The sequence below is a fragment of the Prunus dulcis genome, chromosome 6 (assembly GCF_902201215.1).
Source record: "Prunus dulcis chromosome 6, ALMONDv2, whole genome shotgun sequence".
Classification (NCBI taxonomy): Eukaryota; Viridiplantae; Streptophyta; class Magnoliopsida; order Rosales; family Rosaceae; genus Prunus; species Prunus dulcis.
This window is the reverse complement of record NC_047655.1, coordinates 8491012-8514428: the sequence shown is the minus strand read 5'-3', so window position 1 is coordinate 8514428 and position 23417 is coordinate 8491012. Positions and strand designations below refer to the sequence as shown.

The following is a 23417-nucleotide window of genomic DNA, read 5'->3' as shown; positions in this document are numbered from 1 at the left end:
TAGTAGCAGGCTCTGTTACCTTGCTAGCCAAGTCTGCAAGTTTCTCAGTCTTATTTGATTGTTCACAGTCTTTAATGAGATGCCCAAAACGGTTGCACCCATAGCACTTTGGCTTTCCTTTAAACCAGCATTCTCCATAGTGAAGCTTATCACAGTGCTTGCATTTCCCTTTTGCTTGATCAGATTTTTCCCCTGGTTCATGCTTTCCACCTTGGTTGCCACTATTTTGAGGTTTTGAATCCCATTTCTTACCCTTCGATTTCCAGCTCTTCTTTGATTTATTATTACCAAAACCAGAATTGGATTGTGATCCCTTTTGATTTATGCTCATGCTGCTGAAGGCTTTCTCAGTGGTGTTCTCAGCATGCCTATCAAGGCTTGAGCAAAACCCCTCAATGCAGCAATCACCTCTTGCACTTCAATCATTTCAATATCCTTAGTTTGTTCAATTACATAGCAGACAGGATCGAACTCCTTAGTCAGGCTTATAAGTAGTTTTTGAACTAACCTTCCTTTGGATAGGTCTTCCCCATATCCCTTCATCTGATTCACAAGCTCAAGTAGGCGAGTGAGATATCCAGACAAGGTCTCATCATCCCTCATCCTTGTATACTCAAAATCACGACGCAAACCCTGCAGTTTGATGGATCTGACCTGCTTATCACCATGAAATTCCTGATGTAGAATATCCCATGCACCCTTTGAGGTTTCTTCATTCGAAAGCCTTGGGAAAATGTCTTCTGAGACAGCCCCTTGGATAATCCCAAGTGCCTTAGCATCCTTCATTAACAGAGCTTCCTTCTCAGAATCCGATGACCCAGCATCATCCACCTTCTTCCCCTTTGAATCTGGAATTTGAAACCCATTTTCAACTAAATCCCAGATTCCATGAGATTTGAAAATCGTTCTCATTCGAATCTTCCAAAACTCATAGTTGTCCCCATTGAATATTGGAGCTCTGAGATCACTCCCACCTGACCCAGCCATCTGAGACAGAATCAATGAACTGAGTCGGAAATTTCTCGTCGGATTTCCAAGCTCAGCCCACACACAGCTTCAACGCCCACTACACAGATCCAACCTGGCTCTGATACCATGTTGAGATTTGGATTGTCAAGGGAGCTAGAGAGCCAAAGACTGAGGGAGAGAAAAGGGTCTGGGCAAGAAGGAATCAAATATGGTTATGACCACACTCTCTACACTGCCGTTGCAGCAGAGCAGACTATATTCATATCCAAAAAAAAGAGTTCTTACATCAGCAAATACAATCTAACCGTTAGAAGACTAAACCAATGTGAATATGACACATGGCTTTACAAAGCTTTACAACCACTGAAATAAGAGAGACGATCCTAAGCCTTACACTTGGCATATGAGCTCAAGGTGCTCAGCTCACAGATGACTTAAATGGACTGAATATAAACTGACTAAATACTTACTAACTAATCAGAAATTAGCTAGACAGTTTACATTTTAACAGTTGTTAATAAAATTACTCTATGTCCTGCATGGTGTGATTTTGATTGCCACCGCGTAAGTGGGGCTAACTATCACCCTAGCCGCGGTATTGGCGGGGGTCATGGCCGGGGGCATGAAGGGCATGAAGGTAAATACCGTGGTGGTCGTAGCCGTCTCCGTCCCAGTTATACGGTATGTTACACTCAATGTGTGCAGCAAAGTTGCAACATGGTGGGAGGAATACCAACCAACCTCTATGATTGCACTCTCGGATGTACTGAAGCAGCTGATTCCATTACTGCCACAAACAACTTCCCCAAAAATCAAGTCCTCAACTACGTTGGATGCTACAACAAATGCCTTCACAACAATTCTAATTAGTCTCTAATTTGCTGCCTTCGGTGCATCCATCGACATTAGTATCAAATTGCTATGTACGATAATATATTCTCATCTCTAAATTGCATGTGTATTTGCTCTGATATCAATAATATTTGCCTTGCTGCTACTTGACTCCCACGACTCCCTTTGAAGAAGCTTCTGTTTTGGGGTAGTTTTTCCATGTTGCTTTCTTGCCTTTTTTTCTTTCTATAATTCAGATATACGTGTGTGTTTCTAATTAATTTTTTTCCAATAATACCCATTTTATATCCCTAGCAACATGTGTGTGTGTGTGTTTTTTTTTTCCTTGAAACAACATGTGTGTTTGTGTAATCATCTTAAACCTAATAGGAAATTATCAAAAACCCCTTACTTAGTGGCTTGTTATTAGTTAAATACCTCATCTTATACCATTTTTCATGCAACCCTATGTTGTAATTCATTTGTTCTAGCCCCTAGTCAACTCCTTAATTATAGGGTTTGACACATGAAAATTCAGTTTGACCCCTGATAAGATAAATAATAATATTTTTGTCCCAAGATGTATACAGAGACATTGCAGACCAAGTCTGCACATGTTTCCCTGTTAATTAATATCCTTATAACATTTTACAGATATCCACAAAATTAAAATCAAAAGACAGAAGTGTACATTATCAGACAATTCCAATTAAAAAGGGTATATAATTGTGCTAGACAAAAATAAGAGTGTATATTATTAAACAATTATAATAATAATAAAGTATGTTGGTTAGTTACAAGCTAGGACTCAAACCGATAATTTAGGAATCAATTACTCTAAATTACTATACTAATGAGTTCTTTAAAAAAATTAAAAATTAAAAATTCAACGTTGAGATAACAACATACTATAGAGCATAAAAAAATCCATAATCTATAAGTATTAATATTTTTTAATGATTTTACAATAAAAAATATTTAAAATATTAATAATAATGAAAGTGGAAAGTGTCAAAAAAATCACAGTAAAATATTATAGTCTCAAAAACACAAAATATACGAACACAGGATGAAGATTATATAAGTCATGCTTTTATACCCTGGATAACACATGATTATTTGCATGATATGTTACAATTAAATATTTTATAGCCTTGGTGGAATTGATATATTAGAATAAAATAAATTATCAATGGTCCTTTGTATTAGGTAGAAAGAACACTTTTCTCTGCTCTGAATGTTTTGATTTTCGTAAGATAATGGAGGTAATTAAAAATGTTTGGAAAACATAGAATGGCAAACAGTCAGTACTAGAATATGTGGCTTTGGGCACCATTTTTATTTGTGCTCTTAACTGCAAGAGACACAAATAATTCTGCTCTATGTCCAGAAGTCACAGTGCAGCGACCCTTAAGCTGACGGTGTTTTCTACGGGGGTTTCTATTATTATAGGGCACGAATTACAAATTCATGTCAGACAATATAAAGCACAAGAAAAGTATTTGTGGTTGAATATATTCTGTAGAATATGTATAAAGACAGACACAATTTTAGAATCGTGCTAAATGCTATATATTTTATTATATAAAAAAAAAAAATTACACAACCCAGTTGCTACTTGCTTTAGGCTGGATTCCGCCCCTCCTTTTTGTTTTCACTGAAGCAAGTTACACCAAAAATTGCAAACATGAAAAGTTTTACGAATAAACAATCACATTGAATTTGAAATTTCAGCGAATTAGTAGATCTAGATGCTCCGAATAACATACAAATGCAATGATAGAATATTAACAAGGAAAATCACTAAATACATAAAACTTAAGAAACCAAATCAAATAAGAATAACATTAATTGAAATTCCGTAAGAGTATCACCCATCCATTCCTAAATGAAATTCAAAATTGAAAAACAACATAGGGCATCAAACACGGGTCGCTGCCCTGTAGAACATCTCAGGATTGCTTGGCCTCTAATGCCTCGGTTTTGTAATACTTGGAGCATTAGAATCGTGACCACCGTCGCGGCAACCTCATCTCCCAATCGCCGAGAACCCATACCCACCAAAGCTTGACATCAAGGGTCTAATTTGCATTTTCCACTTCAAGGATATGGAGATAGAGGGAGAGAGCTATCCAAAAAAAAAAAAGGATGAAAAGAGATGGAGTCGGCAGATTTGAGTAGTAGAGTGGATCTGATTTGGAGGCAGCAGCGAGACAGAGAGAGGGGTAGATGCCACAGAAGAACGACTAAGAGGTTCTTTGGGGAAGGGGATAGAGAACTGATGAGAAGTTCTTAACAAGTTCTTCACAATTTTTTATATAAATACTACGAATAGGAGCGCTCAAGCACTAACTAGATGAATAGGTTAATAATACCATTTCATATTGATTAAGGGTCATGCTAGAAAAACCAACTTTAGATACCAACTTTTGCACCATCTCTCTAATAGAGGTGGAGCCCACCAATACAATGAGTTCCACGCTTCATTAGAAAGATGGTAAACAAGTTGGTATCTAAAGTTGGTCTCCCTAGCATTTTTCATTGATTAATAAGTTATTCATTTATTACAATCATAATTGTCTTGAATTTCATATATTAAAATGATTGAATATATACTAATCTCATCATCTACACTATTAAAAACTCAAAATTAATAATTTATACTTCAACATAGAGAAGAAATACAAAAAATCTTCATAAATCCCAATATTAAGTTGCCCTACTTAGACATGTAAATAGGGAAATTCTCAAAACTTAAGTTAATCAAAAGAAGAAGAGAGAGAAAAAAAAGAAGAAGAGTTTTTACTCCAAAAAGCAAACATATAGCAACATATATAAGTAAAAATATGAGAAAATAACAAAAATGAGAAGGGGCCTGGGCCCATACTGATCCTTAGGTTGCTCTAAGTGCAGTCCCTTAACTTTCCGATATAGGACATTTCTTTAAAAACTCACAATCTACCACTACCACCAATATTTAATATATAAATGGTGTTTTAGAATATGAGGGATGCCATAAAGCCTGTGGTTTGTATTTGTACAAATTTCTCATTAGAGAATATTTGCTTGTATATTCTTCACCCTTCGAGCTTCCTTCTCTCTCTTCCTCGATTCTTGCGAAACAAATAAGAGTAAAAGACCACACCCGTGGAGTGTTGGCCAAAGACCCTTCAATGCCTAAGTTAGTTTTATTGGATCTTTGAGAAAAGATGCGGCAATAGCTAAATTAGACAGAGTTTTCTCTCATGGGGAGAGCCTAGTGGCCGAAGCAGTGTGTGGGGGCACTTAACTGTGTAAAGAGAGTGGGAGAGAGAGAGAGAGAGAGAGAGAGAGAGAGAGAGAGAGAGAGGGTTTGCATAGGGTTTTTTAGTGTGAGTTTAGAATTACCATGAATGTCTTGTGTGACTATGTATTTATAGCTTCTTTGTTTGCTAGAGTTTTGTGAGAATAATCCTTATTTGGTTAGGATTATTCTTCCCCAAAAGATTATATGAATTACTCTAAGAGATTTGGTGGATTGGTTCCTTGATTTAGGGATATGCTTATCTTAAATCAAAGATAATTTTTCTAATTAAATAGGAATTAATTAGGGTATTTAGTTTGACCTAAGGAATATTCCTTTTTCACGTCTCGTTTTCTTATTAGCCGGTGAAATATATGTCCCCACAAATGCCCCCCGCTTCTGCATGGCATTTGCGTGGCATGGAGGAGATGAGAAATATCTTCCTGGCTCTCCAACTGCATCTGGGTTTTCTTCTTTGAGTTGGGCTCCTAATTAGAGTAGACTTTTTTTTAATTAAAAAAAAAAATAGTTAGGCTCCCAATGGGAATAGGCTTGTGATTCCTCCTTGACCTAGGATGTCCAACCTTTATAAATATAAGGCTTCTCTTCACTTCTCTTCAAATTGCACACTTGTCATCCTCTACTTTTTAGCTTGCGAGAGAGATATTGAAGGAGTGTACTGCTTGTCGAAGAGAGGAGTCGTCGTGCACACCAAGGTAGGTCAAATTTATTTATTTAATTTCCTTTTTCTTCATGGCAAAGACCAGCTGGGTAGGCCCGGCTAGTTGTCGTCGTGGCACAATGTTGTTGGTTGTGAAGGTGGCGTCGCGGTGGCTGTTGAGGTGGCTGTCGCGATCCTTCATTTTCCTTTTTTTTTCTTTACTTGCCGTGAGGAACAGCTACGTTGGCCTGGCTAGTTATCGTCGCGAGGCGATGGCTGGAGCGGAGGCGAGACCGGGTGGTGGCAGTGCGGCGGTGGCTGTCAGCACATTTTCTGTCAAGCATGTAGCGAGCCTGGTTGCTGGATTGCGGCTTTTGCTGTTGTTCGGTAGTTGGGCAAGCGAGTTTTGCCTTGAACATCAATAGCAGTTGTCGCGGTGGTTGTCGGCTAGGATTGACGGTGACCTCAGCACTAGACAGGTTGCGGCTCGACTCGGGCTGAGGTGCTGCGTTAGCTACTCGGGCCCCATGGCCTTCTTGATATTATATATATTGCAACTTAGGGTTTTGACATGTTATTTGACTTGCAATTTTTTTTTCCTTTTTGCAGTTATTCATTGATCATGTCTTCCGATGATGGTAGCCGATCACCAAGTTCGCCAGTGCCTTTGTACTTGTGAGGTGGTTCCAAAATGCACAAGAATATATTCGTGGCTAATCTGCATCGCGTTATGTCTGAATCTCACTTCCAGAAGTAGCGTGCCACCTATACTGGCCACTACGGTTTGAATCGGCACGGAATTGATGCCACCCCTACTTGAAATTATCCAAAAAAAAAGAGTATGTTTTCATTATTAGCAAGTTCTTTAAAATACAAAATACATTAATTAGTTAGGTGTAAATACAAAATACATTGCTTTCGTTCATTATTAATACATTGGTGTCTTATGATTAATAACGACTACAATATTGGTAGGTTCAATATATTGAACAATTCGACACCCGTTTGATATGATTTTTATTTTCTTATTTCATGGTTATTTTTGTTATTAAGTAGAGGGTTTGGAACAATTTATTTAAATTGAAAGGGAAGTCCTTAATAATTTATGATAGAAGCTTGAGCAATGCAAAGTGGTTGAACACTCTTTCTACGCCCTCCTTCTCTCTTACAAGTTACAACCACATGTTTCCATGATTAAAAAAAAATTAAAATTAAAATTAAATAAGTAAAGATGAAAGCAAAACATGACTGGATTAGGCAACCTGTTTTAGTTGTAAAATGTGTACTAATTTGATAACGGACCGTTCACGTATAATGTTACACTATAGTCCCAATCGTTATGGCCGTATAATGTGATGCTCATCCCAGAGTGGGCAGGAACATGTTGCTCTCTTGTTCTTCCATTCAGCTCCGCAAGTATAGCAAAACTGATGTCCACATCTACATAAAGACATTGCAAACATGAGACAAACACCAAGGATTCGTACAAGAGAACAACTTACCAACACTGGAGATGCCACTGTGTGCATTGCCATGCGGATACCACCATAGTGGCATCCCATTGCATGAAAGTTTTTTTATTGGGACGGAATAATGAAAATGTAGCAGCATCTAGTAAAGGTAAAAAAATAAGAAGAGAAAAGAACAAGGGTGAAACCTTTTCTTAACTTTCCTGGTAAGAGAAAAAAAATAAATAAAGTGAAACCAAAGCAACTTTGCTAGCAAGTTTGATGTGGTGGCCACTGCCTTTTACAGCTAGTAAAGGGAATGCATATTGAAGTATCCAACCCCAAATTTTAAAACTTTCATATATGTGGCTTTATCAAATAATCGAGTCCTAGCATCCATGTAGTGTGTGAATTTAGTATATTATCGCCTCTCTCAATAGGAAAGGTCTTTAAAAAAAGAAAAACACTCCCCTCATTTGAGTAACAGGGAAATTTTAGTACCTTGCTTTTAATGTGTTTTCTAGTTGGTTTTGGTTTTGGTTTTCAGTTCCAACTAGGATTTGAGGGATTCCTTTACCTACAAACTTGGGAATTTAAATAGGCATTTAACAGCGTTACAGGTTGAGATGCACCAACTGAGATAAAATTTTAACAAATTGTGAATTTGGATATATTGGGTGTATTGGAGATTCTATTGATAGGGGTTGAGATGAGTGACTGAAAAAAAAAAAATTATTTGACTTTTTATTGTACGTTCTTCCCTATATGACATAGCTAATTTTAGAAATTATTTTAAAAAAAAGGGGACTAAAGCAGGACATAAGAAACCAAAAGATTAATCAAATTGGAGTGGAGGAGAGTAAAGCACCTGCAAATGATGTGGTAGCAACCACTATCAAGTTCAACCATATGTTTGCATTTAGAACACTGGCGCCATAGTTTCTTCATTGCAAGGGACTTTACCGATTGGTCATCCGAGCGGGAATAGGTTTCTGAGCTTTGGTAATCATAGCAGCTCATATCATAGTGCCAAGGCACCCTGCAATTGATACAAAAATACTGATGGCATTTCATGCACTTCCCGCCTCCCTCACTAGCAAAAGAAGTCTTGGTATGTTCCAAGACTTCCTGTTTGGACATCAACGCAGAACACCTTGGAAATGTGCAGTACACTTTCTCGGTAACAGGAATAGAAGATTCCTTGATTCGTTCGATCATAATGTCAGCAAGTTCAGGTGACAAGAATTTTTTACAGGTTTCGGTATTCACTTCACACTTACAGTCTTTATGAGGGCATTGTGCCACAATCCCGCTTTGCAATTGCACTTCCACATGATGTTTCATACAAGACAAGCAATATTTGTGATGACAAGTACCAACTGAAAACATTCGAGCAATAGGATTGTCTTCAAAGCAAATCAAACAAGTCTCCTTCACACTCATGGCTTTGCAAGTTGCTGCAGGGGAGGTGCTCTGCGAAGCTATAGTTTCAAATTGCAAGTTTCGAAGCAAACTTAATGCCACCACTAAACACAAGCTGCAATATGCAAAGGTTCTTTCCAAACGAGTCACTTGATTGACGAATGCCGCAATCTTGCTGCTTCCAGGAAGTGTGCTCATGACCTGTGACAGTAAAATGTCAATCACCTCTATCAATTATTGCATTAAACTCGTGAGCATGGTTTTTAATGAATGTGAAGTGCAATAATGAAAATAAGAATTAAATGAATAATGCAACTTGGCTTGCTGAAACTCATTTGAATCCTCTTTTGGATCCAATCATCAAGAAAAAAGGAATGTATTAGCTGGACAAAATGGTGTTAATACATGAAACCTTGCTCAAAGTAGTGATATAAGAAATCTAACATACTAAACCTAATAATTTTCTTTGTCTCAGAAACAAATTTACTGAAACAATTTATAAAACAATAATTAACTTATTGGTGGCTACGAACAAGTTTAATCCCAGAAACAAATTTACAGAAAAAATAATTTCCTTTGTCCCAGAAACAAATTTACAGAAGAAAAAAAATGAACTTAATAATCAGATTGATAAAAGAAAATGAAGATTAGTACTTTAAAAACTCACATATTGGTAAATCAGATAATCATCACAAAAAATATGACCCTTTTCAACTTCAAAGTGAGAGCCGTCATTGAGAGCCAAAAGCTCAGCTGTTTTCCTGCTCCGCACAGCAAAATGATTCAAACTTTTGAGATTCTTCCTACTTTCGAATATCAAGTTGTCCCTGCGATCACAGATGGCAACTCCAGCTCCAACCACCACCACCTTCCTACCCCCAAAATATCAAAGGTTCCCTCCCTCAGCAAACCCTTGCAGTACAATTTGAAACAGTCGCTCGTCACCAAAGCCTTTGATGATGATGAAGGTGGAGGTGACGACGCTTCGAAGGGTTGAGAGGGAGAGAGAGGTGTGCTAACTATAACAGAGGAAGCAGAGAGAATTGAAGAGAGAGAGAGTGAAAGAATCGAAGCTTCTGTGTATTTCTACAAAACAGGGTCGGCTTGGATTTTATATTTAAGGGGTCGAAAACGTTAAATAAAAAAAAGTTTAGTGGTATATTTTTTTCGGCTGAGTGAGTAAATTATTGCCTACAAAAATACTAAATTGAGTCGAATGGTTTTCTTTCATAAACGTAGTATAATTTTATTATTATATTTATACTGAAATACAATACTGATTTGTGGTGAGGGGCCATAGGTTTAAGTATGGCAAATTTTCTTTGCGTTTGTTACCACATTAAAATATATACATTCAAAAGGGTTAAAATTAAGGGTGGCCCTGGCCTTTATACAGCTCCGCATACAATCCTTGGCTTATATACCTAGTCTTTAGCTTACTGATTAAGCAAAGTCGTTAACAGACTTCTGACTACGTCACGTGATAGCACGTGGCTTTTACAACCAGCTTAACTAATTACTAACTAATCACAGCTTAACACTAATAATTAGGTAAACAAGGTGACATGACTTCGTTTACATTTGGAAATTGGAGAAGGAAGGGTTTTAGTCGTTCGTCCCTTGGAGTTCTGCTCTACGTCAATCAATTTCAATTCTCACAAGGGTCTTGAAAAAAAAAAAGGTTAATTTAAGTTCTAAGTATTCATATTTTTTTCGAAATTGTTTTAATGTAGTTCTATATGTTGAAGAATATTGAAGTCTCATAACGAAAACTTAGCCAAATCAATTACACCATATAATGAATGGTTCCACTATTAATAGTATCGAGATTTTTTGTGATAAAATTCTACACCCATTGGGCTTTATAAGTGGTTAAGTTGGGACAATATCGGTATTGCTAGTAGTGGGATGATAGCCCGTCCCTCTGAAATCTTAACATAGTATTAGAGCATGTTGGTTGATTGGGCCAGATTGAACCCAAACCCCGAACAAGCAAACCCCGAAATTGAAGCCCTGAATTAAATTTGAATCAAACAAACGAGTGTTGAAGAATATTAAAATTCCATTTGATCAATGAGAAAAATATTTAGCCAAATTGGACATTGTATTTCCCGAAGTTTACGATTTATAGACATTCCGTTATATTTCATTAAGTGCATTATTTTTTAGGAAGCACCTTCAGTTTTCTTCCTTTAACTCAAAGAGTTAGGGTATATTGAGGTATAAGGAAAATCAAAAAAGCCAAACCAAATTAAAATGGAATCAACAACACACCAATATATTTTGGGTCTCTATCACCTTGATTACGTCTTCTTGCCATCCGAAGTCACAATATGGTTCTCACTCAATTGAGTTAGACTTCAATATAGCATCTAATCCATGACCTTATACCTCATAATTTTGATTTCATCCCAAGATTTTTTCCAATTTGTTAAACCCTAATAGCACAATATGTCCTAACTCGTGGAGTTAGAGAAAGAAGACTGAACATGCTTTCTAAAAAAATTAAAATTAAAATTACACTTAACGAAATGTCTATAAATTGTAAATTTTGGGAAACACAGTGACCAATTTGGCTAAAAAAATTTCTCAATGACCAAATTAAATTTTTTGTGCAAAACCCAGTGACCAAAAAGGTGTTTAACCTTATAATAAATGGTTCCGCTACTACTGACGTTGAGGCCTTATGTGATAAACCCCATACCTATTGCTGAGCTTTGTACTCTCTGAAATCTCTTAACACTATCATGGTTGAGTTGAGTCTCTTAAAAGGTGGTCATTTTACGTACATTAAACTTGTCATTGACATTTTCACTAAATGGTGGCTAGGGAAGTAAAACACGTGGATGAATATAGCAGCACTCAAATAACATCATGTGCTTTAAGAATGACAGTCTAATTTTCTATAGTGTATTTTATGTTCTGTCTGATTGATCTGATTATTATCTTGATCCTATGTACTTCGCAGCACTGCCACCACCATCCAGTGAAAGTCCCTTCGCAGCACCGCCACCAGCAGCAGCAGGAACACATACACTCTTCCAGTGGAAACAAGGACTGTGGTACCGACAAGCTTCATATGATGCTTGGAGCCATGATTCACATATCCATTCTCTATTTTATGTTCAATAACTTATAGAAGATTTGCAAATGAATCTTGATACCAATAGTCAACTTTCCAAGCTACATATGATCCTAAGTTTGCAAATGAATCCGAGAGATCTAATTGCCATAGTCTTAGAGCATCCACAATCATGCTCTCTATTTTTTAGTTAAATTTTAGCTAAAAACATATAAAAGTTATTTTAGGAGCTCTCTATAAAATTTAAACTCCAATCATGCTTTCTAGTTTAGGGAGTCATAAATGCTATAACTCTTTTTTAATTGGTTCATCTCTATTAAAAATAATATAAAATAATAATTAACATTAATTAAAGGTTTGAAATACTTATTAAATAAAGCAACATTAAATTATAGGGAGCTACCAGAAGTCCTTTCTCTCTCCTCATATTTAGGAGCTCCTATAGGTCTCCCTATTTTAGGAGGTGGATAGGAAGCATGGTTGGAGTTGTATTTTTCCAAATCCTCCCTAAAATTTGTCTAAGGAGGTGGTTTAGGGAGCCCATTGTGGATGCTCACAATGAGCTCCTAAATCACCTCCTTGGCTAAAATTTAGGGAGAAATTGAAAAAATTCACCTCCAACCATGCTCCCTATTCAGCTCCTAAAATAGGGAGACCTCTAGGAGCTCCTAAATCTGAGGAGAGAAAAATGACTTATAGTGATTCCCTATAATTAAATGCTTCTTTATTTAATATTATTTTAAGCATTTATTTAAAGCCAACTATTTTTTATTGAGTAAATTTAGGTTTTAGCCACAAAAAAAACTTTCACTTTTGGAAAAAGCCAAAACTTTTTTTAAAAAGACAGAAAAACCTCTCAACTTTCAAATCAATGACATGCAAATGTAAAGGATTCCTTAGGAAATCCAAAAATAAATAAGGGCAATTTTGTCCATTTTGGCTTCTTTTAAAAAATTTCTCTCTGCTTTGGCATTTTCCAAAGTCTCCCGTTTTTATTTTCTTATTCATGGTTATTTTTGTTATTAAACATGGGGTTTGGACAATTTATTTAAATAGAAAAAGAAGAGATTGAAAATAATTTATGATAGAAGCTAGAGCAATGCAAAGTGGTTTTACACTCTTTCCACCCCCTCCCTCTCTCTTTACAAGTTACAACCACATCTTTCCATGATAAATAAATAAACTAAAAGAAATAAAAGAAGAAAGGAAAACATGACTGGATCAGCCAATCTGTTTTACACTTCTCAATCTTTATGGCAATATAATGTGATGCTCATCCCAGAGTGGGCAGGAACATGTTGCTCTCTTGTTCTTCCATTCAGCTCCGCAAGTATAGCAAAACTGATGTCCACATCTACATAAAGACATTGCAAAACATTAGAGACAAACAACAGAGTAAAGGGAACGGATATTCAAGTATCCAAAACCAAAAACTTGGAACTTTTACTAGGAGCGACCCAATAATATATATATGGCTTGATCATCAAATAATGTGTGGTTGCTTCTCAACCATCCCCCTCATGTGATAACTCTCTTTCAGATTATTATATACATGGTCAAATAGCGGATTGGATTAGGCCAATTGGCCAGGATAGCGAGTCCATCCCCTTGCACCTAGGTTCGAATCTTCCTCCTTGTATGTTAGATTATTTTAGAGTAGATTATCACTAATTCCTCATTTGACTTTTAAGGTGATTAGGTTAATCCTGAGTTTTTGTTTTTAAAGGAACTGAAGCAGGACAGAAGAAACCAAAAGATTGATCAAACTTGAGTGGATGAGAGTAAAGCACCTGCAAGTGATGTGGTAGCAACCACTATCAAGTTCAACCATATGTTTGCACTTGGAACACTGCCGCCATAGTTTCTTCATTGCAAGCGATTTTAGCAATTGCTCTTCTGCGAGGGAATTGGTTTCTGATCTTTGGTAATCATAGCAGCTCATATCATAGTGCCAAGGAACCTTGCAATTGACACAAAAATAAAGCTGGCATTTCATGCACTTCCTGCCTCCCTCACTAACAAAAGAAGTCTTGGTATGTTCCAAGACCTCCTTTTTGGACATCAAGGCAGAACACATTGGAAATGCGCAGTAAACTTTCTCCGTGACAGGAATAGAAGACTCCTTGATTCGTTCGATCATAACGTCAGCAAGTTCAGGTGACAATAATTTTTTACAGGTTATAATGTTCACTTCACACTTAGTCTTTATGAGGGCATTGTGCCACGATCCCGCTTTGCAAATTTACTTCCACATGATGTTTCATACAAGCCAAGCAATATTTGTGATGGCAAGTACCAATTGAAAACATTCGAGCAATAGGAGTGTCTTCGAAGCAAATCAAACAAGTCTCCTTCACACTCATGGCTTTGCAAGGTCCTGCAGAGGAGGTGCTCTGAAAAGCTGTAGCTTCAATTGCAAGTTTCGAAGCAAATTTAATGCCACCACTAAACACAAGACAAGGGTTGCAATATGCAAACTTTTTTTTCTAAACGAGTCACTTGAGTGACGCCTTATGCAGCAATCTCGCTGCTTCCAGGAAGTGTGCTCGTGACCTGTGACAATAAAATGTCAATCACCTCTATCAATTTTTGCATTAAACTCATGTGAACTACAATAATGAAGATAAGAATTAAATTAATAATAAAACTTGGCTTGCTGAATATCATTTGAATCCTCTATTGGATCATATCATCAAGAAAAAAAGAATTTCTTAGACAAAATGACATGAATATAAGATTGATAAGAGAAAATGAGGCTAAGTAGTTTAACAACTCACATATTGGTAAATCAGATAATCATCACACACAAAATATGACCCTTTTCAACTTCAAAGTGAAAGCTTCTTTAAGGCCGTCAATCAGAGCCAAAAGCTCAGCTGTTTTCCTGCTCCGCACAGCAAAATTCAAACTTTTGAGATTCTTCCTACTTTCGAATATCAAGTTGTCCCTGCGATCACAGATGGCAACTCCAGCCCCAACCACCACCACCTTCCAACCCCAAATATCAAGGGTTTCCTCCCTCAGCAAACCCCTGCAGTACAATTTGAAACAATCGCTCGTCACCAAAGCCCTTGATGATAATGAAGGCGTAGGTGACGAGGCCTCTCGATGGGTTGTGAGAGAGAGAGAGAGAGAGAGAGAGAGAGAGAGCATTACAATTTCCTTTTTGTATATGAAAACTGGAGGAGGAGAGCATGTAATTAAGGCGGTTAATGAGAAGAAATGAAGGGTTTTAGTCGTTCGTTCGTCCCTTGGAGTTCTGCTCCCCGTCAGTCAACAATAATTTCCTATTCTGAAAAAATCTATCATGGTTTTCTTTAATTGATAAATTTAAATCCTTTATTTTTCTAAGTCTTATATATTGATCTTATCTCCTTGATCTGTTTATTGCTGACTGCCTTTTTCCAAATTCTTCTCCGCAATTCTTCTATTAATAACTTTCAGTTTCATTGTTGCAATACTCTCTTCTGCATGCACCTTCTATTTGTTGTACACAAGATTTATTATTCCAGACAATTTAGAGGCTTCTCATTAATCTGTAGTTTTCTTCAATTTATTACTCTCTTTTTTAATCTTATATTCTTACTGATTACAAATTTTCGAATTACATTTGTGAAAAAAATTTATTTAACTTTTTATTCTATGTGGCAAAATATAGACGAATCATTAAACCACATCATCGTTTGAGAAAACAACATGCCACATCATGTGACATAAAATCCTGCCATGTCATCATTTAACATAGTATATTTGACGAAATGACTAACGGATGTATGAAAATGGTAGAAAAGTCAAACGCTAGGTACGAAGTTGATACGAAAAATATTTGATGTGGTAAAGTCTGAATTTCAAGAAACTTCCGAGTAGAAAAGTGAAATTTACCCATATTCATAAAATAAAATAAAAACATAATAATATGTAACAAAGTCCCATTTCTTCAAATGTTGATTTTGGAAGGTTTCATCCTTGATCAAGTTCCCCTTTTGTTGAAGGGGTTGACAACCTAGTTGTGAATCTCCCTCCTCGTGGAAGGACGACAAATTGTTGTTGCAATGTTCGGTGCAAAGTCCAACTGGTTGTATCTACTCTCTTCCATTGTTGTTCAGCTTGTCCAAAATTCATTGAGGACCATGACTGACTGAGGGAGCAAATTCGAGTGTCAAGGTTATCAAGAAACTCATATTTATAGGCATATCTTACAAATAGATAGATAAAAATGGGAGATAAAAGAGCAATATTGTAATATAATTGCATTAGTCTGTACTTTATACATATTTATTTGCTAGTTTCAACATATCCAAAATAGATCTTAATCATCCACTTTACAATATTGTAATATAATTTTTATAGCACTTATTATTCTTATTCAATAGTATGTGAGAATTATTTGTATAATACGTGAATTTTGTGTGTCTTACTGCAAATTTTGTAAAAAATACGCGTATTAAATATTAGAAATACGTACGTACATGTACAATGCGACTATTCCACATTTCCTTTTTTCAAAATGTGAGACGTGTATAGATATAAAAGACTATTGTCACTCGTCTATACTATTTATTAAAAATTAAAAAAGGTAGGCTATACTATTTTTTTTAAAACATTTTTAAAAATCGAGTATAGCCGGACGGCTATACTATTTACTCTCTATATATATAAAAGAGAACAGACGCACAGCCCTTTGGTGGCCACGTGTAAAATAATATGGCCGTGCGGCTATACTATTTTTAATGTTAAAAAAGGACCCCCACCGATTATCCGCCACGTGTCAACAGTAGTCTATTTTAAAAAAAAATTCAAAACACGGAGTATAGCCGTGCGGCTGTACTAGTTTTCCCCCCGAAAAGAGAACCCTCTTGCGCCACGTGTCAAAACGTAGTATAGCGCCGCGGCTATACCATTTAAAAACATTATTTTCAAAAGGTATAGCCCCCCGGCTGTACTGTTTAATGAATAAATAAATAAAATTCAAGAAAAAACGACCCTCCTAATTGCATTAGTTTGTACTTCATACATATTAATTTGCTAGTATGTGAGAATTATTTGTATAACACATGAATTTTGTGTGTTTTACTGCAAATTTTGTAAAAAAATATGTGTATTAAATATTAGAAATACGTACGTACATGTACCATGCGACTATTCCACATTTTCTTTTTTTTAAAATGTGAGACGTGTATAGATATAAAAGACTATTGCCAGTCGTCAATACTATTTATTGAAGACAATTTAAAAAATTAAAACAAGTACAGCCGGCCGGCTATACGCTTTTTTTAAAAACATTTTTAAAAATTGAGTATAGCCGCACGGCTATACTATTTACTCTATATATATATATATATATATAAAAGAGAACAGACGCGTGGCCACCAAAGAGAACAGACGCATAGCCCTTTGGTGGCCACGTGTAAAATAGTATAGCCGTGCGGCTATACTATTTTTAATATTAAAAAAGGACCCCCACCGATTATCCGCCACATGCCAACTGTAGTCGATTTTTAAAAAAAATTCAAAACACAGAGTATAGCCGTGCGGCTGTACTAGTTTTTTTTTTTTCCTAAAAAGAGAACCCTCTTGCGCCACGTGTCAAAAATTATTAATATTTTTTTAAAACGTAGTATAGCCTCCCGGCTATACCATTTAAATACATTATTTTCAAAAGGTATAGCCCCCCGGCTGTACGGTTTAATGAATAAATAAATAAAATTCAAGAAAAAACGACCCTCCTAATTGCATTAGTTTGTACTTCATACATATTAATTTGCTAGTTTCAACATATCCAAAGTAAATATTAATCGGCCACTTTACAATATTGTAATATAATTTTTGTAGCACGTATTATTCTTATTCAATAGTATGTGAGAATTATTTGTATAATATGTGAATTTTGTGTGTCTTACTGCAAATTTTGTTAAAAGTACGTGTATTAAATATTAAAAATACGTACGTACATGTACAATGCTACTATTCTACATTTTCTATTTTTAAAATGTGAGACGTGTATACATATAAATCACTATTGCCACTCGTCTATGCTATTTATTGAAGACAATTTAAAAAATTGAAAAAAGTACAGCCGGCCGGCTATACTATTTTTTAAAAACATTTTTAAAAATCGAGTATAGCCGCGCGGCTATACTATTTACTCTATATATGTATATAAAAGAGAACAGACGCACAGCCCTTTGGTGGCCACGTGTAAAATAGTATAGCCGTGCGGCTATACTATTTTTAATATTAAAAAAGGCCCCCCACCAATTATCCGCCACGTGTCAACTGTAGTCTATTTTAAAAAAATTTCAAAACACGGAGTATAGCCGTGCGGCTGTACAAGAATATGCCGCAGATTGCCTACATTATCATGCACTTTCGGTTCAGGTTCATCGTCCCAGATTCATTGAACTTAAATGCTGCAGATTGCCTCCTTTACAGAGATGTACAATTGACAAGTAATACAGCGGTTTGTGCCTAATATAATTTGCAGCACAATTGTATTTTAGCCATCTGAACTCTGTTTTCTAGTTCATTTCTATTCCTTTCATTTCATGTGGTCAGATTCTGCATGCACCTTATATTGTTGCCTAAGCTGAAAACCACACCCCAGCAGATCCCATCTTGGTTCAGAGCATCCCGAGGGACTTTCAAATACACTCCGATACATGTAAGTATTTCTCGAGATATGTCATTTGAGGGTATCAATAAATTAAAAAGGAAGTTCACTAGAAAAAAATAGATATATGAAAAAGAAAGCAAAGCACGACTTCCACAAAGACACTATCCTCAGTTGGATAGAAATCCACATATTATTTATTCTCTTTGATCCGGGGAACCCAGTGTTCATCATACTAGTTTGTAAGACAATAGCAGCTGCAAGTTAAACCTTGAAAGAAAACATTTTCAGTTGGAACTTTGATGGTTCCCACGGAAGTCAGTCTAAAAGAACAATTACGAAATAAGAACCTCATAAAAGTAGCACACCCTAGAAGTTCTAGGAACATCATACAATTAGTGATAATTCTGTAAGTGATGAAATTACAGGTTGCAATTGGCAGGAGCATGTTGCTGTCTAAGCTTATTATGTAATGCTCATCCCAAAGTGGGCAGTCACATGTTGCTTTCTTGTTCTTCCATTCAGCTCCGCAAGTATAGCAAAACTGATGTCCACATCTACAAAGACAATGCAGACATGAGACAAACAACAAGGAGTAGTGATACAGAGTATGAAAATGTACCAGCGTCCAGAAAAAAAAAAGAACAAGGGTGAAACCTTTTCTTAAATTTACTGGTAAGAGAAGAAAAAAAAAGAGTGAAACCAAAGAAGCAAGCAATGTTATGTAACAGTGGAATCTTATGTACCTTGCTTCTAAGGTGATTCGGTTAAACCTACCTTGCTTTTAATGTGTTTCCTACTTGAGGTATTCATTTTTTAATACAAAAGATAGTTTAAATTACAAGAGATGGGGGTTTCTCAAAACTTGAGGGATTCCTACAACTACTTTTGAATTTAAATAGGCAATTTAACAGTGTTACAATGTCAGTGTTCTCTCGCCTAGGGTTGACATAAACCAATCGAGAGAAAACTTAACAAATTGCGAATTTTGGGTATGTTATTGGGTTTATTGGAGACTATTGAAAGGGTTGAGATGAGTGACTGGAAGAACCTTTTTCCTCTTCTGATGGCTGAATGGTAACACAAGATCACTATTCTCACACAAGAAATCATAGGTACTTCACCTAATCATCTTCTTTTCGTAAGTGTCTATTTTATTGCCATTTTCTTATTCATTCTTCCCTATAAAACTTTGCTAAGTTTATAAATAATAATAATAAAAAAGGGACTAAAGCAGTACAGAAGAAACCAAAAAGATTCATTCTTCCGCAAGTGATGTGGTAGCAGCCACTATCAAGTTCAACCATATGTTTGCACTTGGAACACTGGCGCCATAGTTTCTTCATCGCAAGCGACTTTAGCAATTGCCCTTCTGCGAGGGAATAGGTTTCTGATCTCTGGTAATCAGTTCATATCATAGTGCCAAGGAACCTTGCAATTGATACAAAATAACTGATGGCATTTCTTGCACTTCCTGCCTCCCACAATAGCAAAAGAACTCTTCGTATGTTGCAAGACCTCCTTTTTGGACATCAATGCAGAACACCTCAGAAATGCACAGTACACTTTCTCCGTAGCAGGAATAGAAGATTCCTTGATTCGTTTGATCATAACGTTGGCAAGTTTAGGTGACAAATTTTTTTTTTTTACAGGTTTTAATATTCACTTCACATTTACAGTCTTTATGAGGGCATTGTGCCACGATCCCGCTTTGCAAATTTACTTCCACATGAAGTTTCATACAAGACAAGCAATATTTGTGATGGGAAGTACCAATTGAAAACATTCGAGCAATAGGAGTGTCTTCGAAGCAAATCAAACAAGTCTCCTTCACACTCATGGTTTTGCTAGTTCCTGCAGGGTAGGTAGGTGCTCTGAGAAGCTGTAGCCCCCATTAAACACAAGAGTTACTTGACTGACTCGTTGCTTCCGGGAAGTGCGTTTGCAACCTGTAATCTGTAAAGAATCCTTTGGAGGGAAAAAATGAAGTAAATACTAGAATACTCAAAGTGATATATGAAATTCTAACTTGTGTATCTAACAGTTTCGCTTTGTCACACAAATAAACCGAACTAACAAATGCTCAAAACAATAACTTGGAGGCTGGGAATCATCACAGAAAAAAATGACCCTTTTCAACTTCAAAGCGAGAGCTTCTTGAAGTCGTCAATGAGAGCCAAAAGCAGCTGTTTTCCTGCTCCTGATAAAAAGAAAACAAATGTTATTTTCAGTTCAGTAAAATTTAAGTATCATTTATTTTTCTGAAGTTAATCTCATAGCTCGGAAAGTAGGGAGGGTTAGTAGAAAATACACAGCGTCAGCACGATAACAACGTCTGGATAGAAGAATTTCAGTATCCATATATATATATATATGTATATTCTTACTCATTACAAATTTTCAAATTATACTTTTGTTTGATTAATTTAGCGACTAATTACACTTTGGCTATGAGGTATCCTCGACCAAACTTTTGGAAACAAAAAGAAAAAGCTTACGCATAATGTTGTAACTGGAAATTTGCTGGATGCGATTTAATTTGGTTTGGAGTTTAGGTATGAGATTTCGCGGGCGTTTTCATATGAATATCTTCTTCCTTCTTTCCCCATTTTCTTTGCTTCCCAATTTGTGCTTAAAATATGTTTCACTAAATAATGGTTAGATGAGATCAATGTGAGGAAGCTTCCTGATTTCTGTGCCATTTCCAGAAGGAATGTGAGGAAGCTTCCTTCTTGATTTCTTGGTTGGTATATTGGTCTTTATTTTCTGTTTTTGGGCTGTGACAACGTGACAGTTCATTTGTTAGTTGTCTCCAAAGAACAATATAAAATGGAATTAATCGAAGATTAAATAAACTTTGACCAAATAAAGAAAGATTAAATAAATTATCTTTGGTTTAGCTAAATCACAAGTGCTTGCATTCGAAGAATCAGTCCATGTGGTGGAGTGTGTGTTTTGTTAAGAATAATATGACAGAAAATCCAGCAATCCAATGTCCCAAATAATCTCTGATAACCCATCCAGCACCAATGGTTCCTGTGCTGCCTCTATGAGACCCATCCACGTTTAGCTTAAGAACCCCAATCCAGCAATTCCAGTATGAATATTAGTAGTAGCCTTTACCCAATCTTAGACGCATACATGATCAATTCATGAGAGTTAAAAGGCAAGGCTGCTTCATCATTAAAGATAAAATCATTCCCCCACTTCCAAATGTACCAGCAGATGAAAACAAACATCAATCTCCAAGGGATTTGAGCAAACTGTTGCGACGGTTTTGATGGAGATGGTGACCGGAAATTCTCTATTTAGGAAACTGAAGGGGGAGGGGAGATAAAGGAAGAGAGGGACAAAGAGAGAGAGAGGTTGTGAGAGAGAGGTTTGGTGGGCTAGTTTTTTTTTTTTTTTTGGGTTACTTTTTTTTTATAACTATCAAATCTGATTTATCCCCACAAATGTAGCATGTGCTACTTACATGACTAAATTTAATAGAAAATATAATGGTATGATCAATTCGTCAATTAATAAAGAGTTAGTTGACCATTTGAACGAGTAATAAATGTATTTATGTGCGTTTAACTATTTGATTAATTTAATAAATTTTAATCAGTCGACATTAACAAAGTTGTATAAACTCCAACTTTATAACTTATCATTATCACTTCTTCATATAATTGATACCACCAAGCTGCTCACATGGTAGCTTCTTTTGTTTCTAGATTTAGAGGCGTGCACTTATGAGTAGCTCTTTAATTGGTCAAGGGAAGATGTAAACATTAATATTCACATTCAACAAAAGGAAAAAAAAAATACTAATCATGTGAAAAAAAAATATATCTTATCCCATGATTAGTATTTTTTTTTTCTATATAAAATTTATTTATACGTCTTATCATTTAAAATAATAGAAAATAGAAAATCTATTTTTAAAAATAATTGATATGTCTCATCATTTTTATTTTCTTTTTCTTTTAGGTGAAGTCTTTGACTCGGAGATTGGTTTGAAGTCATGTTGCGGTACGTGGCAATTTGCAGTTTCTGTTCCTAATGCGGCTGCGACGTTGCCAAGTTGCCGACCAAAGAAAAATGTCCAAGTGTCTCACTGCTGATAAAGCAGAAAAGTAGTAAGACTGTTTCAACTCTAAATTACTTTCTTCATCTGACCTCATTCAATCGATTCAATTGAAAACAATGTTTTTTTTAATCTATTTTTTTCACAATTATATTTCTTATTTAATTGTAAATTTATCAAGAATTCTTATTTTATTTTTTTTTTAATATAAGTGATATTCTTCCTTAATTTAATCTAAATTACGATGAGGGAAATTCGAACTCAGATATTATGTGGAGAGTACATCAGCTCTAATTAACTTGACTAAGTCCATGTTTGTCATATAATCTTATAATCACACTTTTGATACATATGCAACCATCTTGAGTTTATACCAACAAGGAAGGGGTTTAATAAAAGCCCAACTCATTTTAGTGATAAGATTTATTTGGATTGTAAAGTATATAATTCAATTTTTATTGAATCTAATAATCATCTAATAATCAACTAATCCTTACCAATAATTAAAAAAAAGTATTGGGAAAACAGAATTGGATGGCTTTCAAATTAAGAAAAATGAAGAAAGCAATACCCCTTACCAAAAAGTATGTGGGGGTAAATTAGTCATTTAGAAAAAGGTTAACCTGCTTTGCTTTTGACAAGTATATAATAAAAGAGAGACTGCTAAACGTGGACTACTTTAGCTTTGAAAACCGACCATGTAAAGGGCAATGTGAAATAATTGTGCATTTCTTTTAGCTAAAAAGAAGAAATAATTGTGCATTGGTTTCTGCTAAAGTTGAAATCAAAGATAGGGGCAATATGGGCATTTAAAAAGATAGTCGGAAGATTTCGGCTCTTTTGGAGGCAATAGAGGCCATTGGGGGCTCCTCCTCTTCAACCACAGAGGAGGGATGTCCCAAGAAAGGTTGAAGAAAATGAAATCGTACGGTCAGCAAAAAAAGTCAATTTATTAAGTAATTAATTTATTTGGACAGACTTTACTCAATAATGCCTTGATTCAAAACATAGTTGTACAGACTTTACTTGTTGGAATTAA

General features: G+C 35.8%; 2 protein-coding genes across 3 annotated transcripts; both read right to left on the bottom strand.

Annotated features, from left to right (window-relative positions):
• Positions 1-6976: 6976 nt before the first annotated feature.
• Positions 6977-9693, bottom strand: LOC117631724 (probable E3 ubiquitin-protein ligase rbrA). Of its 2 annotated transcripts, none has more exons than XM_034365011.1 (3): positions 9282-9693; positions 8061-8815; positions 6977-7184 (listed from the first exon to the last, which is right to left on the bottom strand). In XM_034365011.1, exons 2-3 carry the CDS (start codon positions 8810-8812, stop codon positions 7082-7084), a joined length of 855 nt encoding a protein of 284 aa, XP_034220902.1. In that variant the 5' UTR covers positions 8813-8815; positions 9282-9693; the 3' UTR covers positions 6977-7081. The 2 variants fall into 2 exon arrangements, with proteins under 2 accessions (XP_034220902.1, XP_034220903.1); XM_034365012.1 differs by having other exon boundaries at positions 8061-8821; positions 9282-9665.
• A 3200-nt stretch (positions 9694-12893) lies between these two features.
• LOC117630219 (probable E3 ubiquitin-protein ligase ARI3) lies at positions 12894-18310 on the bottom strand. Its single transcript, XM_034362966.1, has 4 exons — positions 18291-18310; positions 14504-14727; positions 13487-13928; positions 12894-13050 (listed from the first exon to the last, which is right to left on the bottom strand). The coding sequence occupies exons 1-4, from the start codon at positions 18308-18310 to the stop codon at positions 12948-12950; spliced, it is 789 nt and encodes a 262-aa protein (XP_034218857.1). The 3' UTR covers positions 12894-12947.
• Between the last annotated feature and the right edge of the window lie 5107 nt (positions 18311-23417).